Source organism: Crocodylus porosus, unplaced genomic scaffold, assembly GCF_001723895.1.
Source record: "Crocodylus porosus isolate Cpor-Errol unplaced genomic scaffold, CroPor_comp1, whole genome shotgun sequence".
Taxonomy (NCBI): domain Eukaryota; kingdom Metazoa; phylum Chordata; order Crocodylia; family Crocodylidae; genus Crocodylus; species Crocodylus porosus.
The window spans coordinates 7,847,465-7,854,195 of NW_017728947.1; the positions used below are offsets into that span (position 1 = coordinate 7,847,465).

At 42.0% G+C, this 6,731-nt stretch overlaps 1 protein-coding gene and 1 long non-coding RNA gene across 2 annotated transcripts in view; one reads left to right on the forward strand and one right to left on the reverse strand.

Moving 5' to 3' along the window:
- LOC109321270 overlaps positions 1-1,544 on the reverse strand; it is a 20,614-nt gene extending 19,070 nt beyond the window's left edge. Inside the window, exon 1 of the long non-coding RNA XR_002104015.1 lies at positions 1,533-1,544. This is a non-coding gene — a long non-coding RNA (uncharacterized LOC109321270). The remainder of the gene's footprint in view (positions 1-1,532) is intronic.
- Positions 1,545-2,077: 533 nt separating this feature from the next.
- On the forward strand, positions 2,078-5,210 carry LOC109320941 (serum amyloid A protein-like). The gene is made up of 4 exons (XM_019551228.1): positions 2,078-2,164; positions 2,509-2,627; positions 3,013-3,154; positions 4,967-5,210. The coding sequence occupies exons 2-4, from the start codon at positions 2,525-2,527 to the stop codon at positions 5,130-5,132; spliced, it is 411 nt and encodes a 136-aa protein (XP_019406773.1). The 5' UTR covers positions 2,078-2,164; positions 2,509-2,524; the 3' UTR covers positions 5,133-5,210.
- The last annotated feature ends 1,521 nt before the right edge of the window (positions 5,211-6,731 follow it).

A 6,731-nucleotide genomic window follows, 5' to 3' on the forward strand; every position in this document is an offset into this window, starting at 1 on the left:
AATACAGCCTGCAAAATTCCTTGGTGGGTTCAGAGTAATCTGAGTTTTTGACTCTGCTCTGACCCTATTTGCAAATACACCTTTTGTGCCATCTAATGAGTGTGTGTCTGTGATTTTTGTGGCCTCCAGAGAAATGAACCGCTTTATGCATCATCAGCATCCTCTGTTTATGAAGGCCAGGCCCTGCCCCCTTCCGGCCAGCTGACACAATCAGTTGCTTTAGCAACTCACACCTGTGCTGCCCTATTGAGTGGCAGCTAAGCCCATGTTACCATTATCAGTAACAGGCACCTTAGTGCCCTGCTACAAAGGCCTTGTTACACTTTATACTGTAAGCTGCACAAATGTTGATTGGTGTTAGTGCTAGTTTGGAGCAGTCACACCTGTAGTTTAGTAACCTTCTGTGACTGGTTGTTTGCTTTTTATTTAAAGACATTTCCAAGCCAAATCAGTCCAAATCCATGAGTCAATCCACCCCCACCAGGGGCTTCAGATATTTCCAAAGTCTTTTGGCGGGCATCCTGGAGACTTGGGGTTCAGATGCCCCCAAGTTTCACCTGCCCTCAGCCATATGGCTGCAGAAGCAAGCTAGGGAGGTGCCTCTCATTTCCATAAAGTGGGCCTAAAGCCCCAACACCTTAGCGGGTACTAAACCATGCCAGAAGAACAGTCATCCTTGGGAACGCTTAAGGAAAACTTCCTTCATGGACCCAGATACATGGTGTTTCCCCTGCCAAGTAACCTTACTTACCTTCTCTGACTGTTCCTTACCTGCACAGCTATGACTTGCCAATAGAGGGCCTGGTGAGCAGGAGCAGGACTAGGTGCTGGAGCTCTGAGTTTCCACTACAGGGCTAGTGAGCCAGGACCAGCTTCTGTGGGTGAAGGGTGGGGTGAGAGATCCTGGGATACCCGAGGACTTCAATTTGGGCAGCACATCTGTGGGGAGTGACTACACCTTAACGGAACAGGAGCTGGGTAGTGCAGATCACAGAAAATCCTGCCTTGGACTGGCATAACTTTAAGCTGCATAATGAGTGCTTAAAATCACTTTAAGCAGACAAAGTTCTTCGGGTAAATGTGACATCTTTTATTAGACCAACTAAATAGTTGGAAAAAATGTTCTTTACACGCTTTCAGACACAAGCATCCTTCTTCAGGCATAGGGAGAGCCTGCTGGTATTTGTGTTCTGAAGTTTTCCAGCATAGTTATGAAGCTTATTTGGAGTTGTGTGTACAAGTAAGAGAATTGTAGATGTCCAGTCCTCTAGGAATGATGTTGTATTTCTTGCATAGGCTTAGAAAATATATGTCTCTGTTGAGTTTGGCTTCTTTCTTCATGTTGTGAAGTTTCCATTTCAAACTGTAAAATTTTATATTTTCGATGCTTTGGGGATGTTGGTTATAGCCAGGTTGATTTAAGGATATAGGCAGACTCTCCCTGTGGCTGAAGAAGTGTGTTCGTGCCTAAAAGCTTGTAAAGAACAATATTCCAACTGTTTAGTTGGTCTAAAAAAAGATTTCACGGTTACCCCCAAAATCTTGTCTGCCTATGTCCTTAGAACAACACAGCTATAACTAACATCCCTAAAACCACTTTAGGTGTTAATGTGCAGACAATCCAGGAGTTAAGAGGTGCAGGAGCTACCTAAAATGACTGTGTAACAAGGCCTTTATTTACAACATGCATGTCCAAATACTGTATTACTCCCTCAGCCAAAGCAGAATAGTAGAAGCTGTGCAGTTCTCTGCCTCTCTGGCCTTCCCTGGCTTTCTACATATCAGAATGAATAAACAGATGTCCTAATGAAAAATAAAATTAAAGCCAATAAAATGCCCCATTTTAGTAAGCTGTTTATCATAAAAGTGCACTTCTACACTTATTGGGAAGCAAAACAGAAATAAACTTGGAATTTATAAAACTGCCAAGGCGCGCAGAACGTTTCCTTCCCTGTTAGACATTAGGCAATAATGATTGTTGGCAACTGTCTGCAACGAGAGTGCAAAGAGGTCAGATAGGCGGCAATGGAATTTGACAAGTGGAAATCCCCAGCTCCCAGGGAATGTTCTTATTCATTCCTTGTGTTTTAGGGACTCATAAATATAATCTCTCCCAATGTGTCTGAGTAGCCACACAAAAAAAATAATTTCTCATACTGCAGAGGTAAGTTTTAGCCTGAAGTTAAGCTTTAAGTACCTCATTTTAACCTTTTTTTTCTAGTTTGGGAAATACGATATATAGGATGTATGACTATCCTGTGTAAAATACATTATGCAGAAGTTAAAAAAGACATTTTGACATAGATGTTGTCTCTGAACTGGGCATTTGAGTGGATTTCACTTTCCTGATTAGCAATTAACCCTTGGCCGTGTCTTCAGAATTGTGTGTGGGCTTGCTAATCTATATACCAGATCAGTAACAGTGACAAGCAGAATGAATATGCTGTCTGGAGTCTTTAAATGTTTGCCTTGATTTCTGATGAACTGTTTCTCCTAATCCTGTTACAGCCTAAAGAAGTGAACTATGAAATTCTATGTCAGTGTGCTGCTGTTTTCTCTGGTCTTGCAGGCCAGCGCCCAGATCTGGCTCTCTAAGGTTGCAGAATTCCTAAAGGAGACAGCTAGACGTAAGTTCTTTTCTAAAAACATGTTCCTACAGGAAAATCTCCTTGAAAGAACTGTTGTGCACAGGATGAAGGGTGTTGTCTTCTGAAACCAGATTTTTCCCCTGTAGTTCTTCCAGATGTTTTGAGGGGAAATCACTCCAGCTATCTTCACTTCACTGATGGAAGTAGTGGTTAGAAAGAGAGATTCAATAGCTGCAAATCCATCAATGTCTAGAGAGAATCTAACATAGATGAGCCTTTTTATCTACTATAGAAGCACTGCATTCTGAAGCCAGTGGTGTGAAGTAGGAGGAATAGTGTTTGGTGTCTGCTAGACGGAGGGTAAAATAATTTCAAAACTTGCTTGAAATGTATGGTGTTTCCATAATTCTCTCTCCCTTCCCAGGTGTTATGGAAAAGCACAAGGTATACAAGAACATGCATGCAGAGAATTATATAAATGGTGATAAATACCAGTATTTCTATCATTCTGGGGAATCTGCTACACGCAGCAAGCATGGTGAGGCCTGGGCTCCAAAACCTAACAGGTAATTGTTGCCTCTTAGTTAGTGATAAGAAAATCTGTGTAATGAAGTAATGATGAACAGCATTCTGATTTACAAATCATTATTAACTCATTTACCGAGTAGCTATGTTTAAATTTAGTAAAAGTGACCAAGTTTAAATGAGAAGACTGAGCCCCTTCTTGAATGTAAAAGTGTTTCTTTGTTTGAAGAGTTGTACTAGTCATGATAGTCCAGGAAATGTTCCAGAAGATGGGCCAGGGGACTGATATACATAATCCTACTGGACATCAAAAACCTGGACTTCATACAGACAGTGGCTTTATGGCTCATTGCAACCTAACGAATACTGTCCTTGATCTTCTTGTACTTGGCAGGTTATAACTACCCTCCCCCTTCTTGAATGGTCCCATTCTTTCAGTAACTACCTTGCCTATTCTACTACACTATTTTTGTTTTATAATGACACCTGATAACACTTCTTAGGTACATCTATGTGAGACATTTATTGCGCAGTTGACTAATTAGCTGCTCAATAAACATCTCGGCAGCTACATGTGCACCCCCATTAGGCTGGAGTAAGCTCATTTGCTCTGCAGCAGGATAGTACTTGTAAATACAAGTACTGTCCTGCTGTGGAGTGAAAAACTCCAGAGCAGCACATGTGTAGACACTGCTCCAGCTGGCTGGGGCATGAGTGTGCCTCAGTACAGGGGCTGCCTGCTGACTAGCCCAGCAAGCCCCCCTGCAGCACATTGATCCAGAGGAACAGCCCAGGGCTGACAGGTTAACCACCCCTGGCTGCTCCAACCTGGCTCAACATGCTGCACATGAATAAACTCTGGAACTTATTGCTCCCATGAGCACGTTCAAACTGTATACCTGGGAGCAATAAGCTTTGGAGTTTGTTTATGTGCAGTAATTACTGTGTAGATATGCCCCGTCACTCCTAACTCACAGCCCTCCTTTATTGCTCTAAGTAGGCTGTTTGCATTTAGGTGGAATCTTCTCTTTGTATTTAGCTCAGCCTGCGTCTGCCTGTCTCTTAAGACCTGGGGAAGGGTACTTGATGCCTGAAAACTTGTCCAGCAGCTCTCCCAGTTATACGCTTTCTCTAATGAAAGATATTATAAAACATCCTTGCCTTTGTTTTAATGACTGCAATCTAATCTCTAATTAATTGTAAGATAATATCACATTAATTCGGGGGGAGCAATTATTTTGGGTGGAGGGCCTCTTACTGAGTTTTGGCGAGCCATCGAGGGCCACATGACAGGCAGCCGGGGCAGATAAATATTAATTTTCTTAATTTTGGGGGGACCCCGCCGGCCAGATAAATTGGCCTGGCAGGCCACATCTGGCCCCCGGGCTGCATTTTGCCCACCCCTGCATTAATTTTTTCAAAGAAGGTGAATTTCTAATCATCATGCTTTTAAAACTGCTATAGTGAATTGCAGCCTTCACTTCATCCTCTAATCAACATTAAATCCATTTCTTCCCTGTTACATTGTCTGATATCACAGTGGTCATAGATTCCATCCTGATCCTTCAGTGAGAGCTGTTGTGGGTTGAATGTGTTACTTGTGAAATTAAGGACCCTCAAGAAAGTAATAGAGGCAATTTGTCATGGCTTTCACATTTGTGGCTACTGTAGTGATGCGTCACTGGGATGATTCCTGTCACTCCAGACAGGCAAAGATTTGTGAGTGTCTATTTGGGTATGATTAGAAAGGGTCTTGTAGAAATGGAAAGAGTATATGAGTGAAGAGATGAAAAAGAAATAATTTTGCATTTAAGTGGAGATTGCCTAAAAGAACCTTTATTTCACGTTTCCAGTGATTTCTGGAAGAACTGGCAAATGGGATGTCACAGTGGTAAAATTGACGTCGGTGGCACTAGCGATACTGGTGATGGTGGCAGTGGAGCAGAAGACACACTTGCAGTCAAAAAAGAAAGAGCCCGCAACCACTCCAAACGAGCACGCTTTCCCTGGAACTATTAAAGCCGCCTGTAAACCACTGCAGTTTTCTCTATTTTTCCTACCTGCTTTGCAAAACTGAATAAAGAAAAGCTGAATGTGCTAAAGCTTTTGGTGAGCTAGCAAACCCTCCGTGGTTATTGCAGATAGGAAAAACTGTAAATATGGGATGGAGATATACATGATGCCTGCTATTAACTGGCTATTATTTGAAGACACTTGCCAGGGCAGATTATTTACTGATTGCTCTTTATTAATTTTCTTGCTCCCTCCTGCAGCACAGCTGATATGGACCAATGCCTGCTAGTAGGATTAATTCTGGCAACACTTACAGAGTTTTGGTGTACAGGGGCACAGAGCAATAATATTTCAATAGTAAGGGGTTATCTATTTCCTACTAGAAGGCTGGGGTAGCAGGGGCAGCCAGTGGTCAGAACCTGCTTTTCAGTTTCTGTGATGCTTGACATTTCCTGCAACAAGATGGGTTCTATTACATGGGTATTAGAAGTCCAAGAAAACCAGATTCCAAGAAAATAAAGAACTGTTCATTATTTGAAAAAACTGTAGAGTGCAGTTTTTTTTATCTTATCATCTGTCTGTATATGGCAAAACCAGAACAGAAAGCTGGTAATGAGAATGGAATTTTAAAAGAAAAGGAAAAGAACAGTAAACTGGTTACATCTGATGATATAGGCAACTTCCAATTTAATGAAAAAGAAAGAATTTGCAATATGTGCTCAGCTTTGAACAATGGTTTTTGCTAAGGATGCTTGAAAATACTGCACAACAAAGGCTGTTTTCCTTACAGTGGTTTGAAAACCTGTTTTCAATGCTTAAGTACTTACATTTTCCAAAAGAACATGGTAAGATAGAGCATATGAAGATCCACCAGCGCTTCTGTAAAACATTACTTGCTTACCATTTGCTTTTTTTTAATGAAACGATACAAGCCATGTCTTCAGAAAGTGACTTGAAAAAGAGATCTCAATTTTTTGCAAACCTAAAATGATGTTTGCTGGTGATTGTTTTGGTAAGGGTTTTTTTTGACGGATAATCTACAACATCAATTTGCTTTAGGGGTAATACACCCAGAAGTGGAGACATGTCCACACTGTAGTTCCAATATGGGTAATTATAATTTCCTGGGGCAGGGGGCTGGACTAGAAGATCTTCCAAGGTCCCTTCCAGCCCTAATGTCTATGTCTATGAAACACCACCTCAGGTACCAGCCTTGGTGGCTGCAAGGAACACAGAATGTGCAAGTTTGTGTCGCCAGGAATGTGTGGTGCCTGGAAACTTGGGAGATGCCTCCACAAATCCTAGTGACACACAGTGCCGCTAAGTGCTGTATGGATGCAGTAGCATGACTAAAGCGGTGCCACAAGGGCAGCTGTCCCTCCCAGGCACCAAATTATTCTGGTAAGGGCTACTAGTAACAGCTAGAAGTCACTGCTTCCCCAATGCATCTCGGTTGCCCTGGGCACTGCCTCTATTATTACATGTCTGTCTGGATGTAGTTAACCAGGACCTTGTTCTGTTTTAATGAGCATCACACATACTATATGAAAGGTGATTGTTTTTTTTCCTGCTTGTAGGTCACATGCCACCTTAAATGGAACAGTA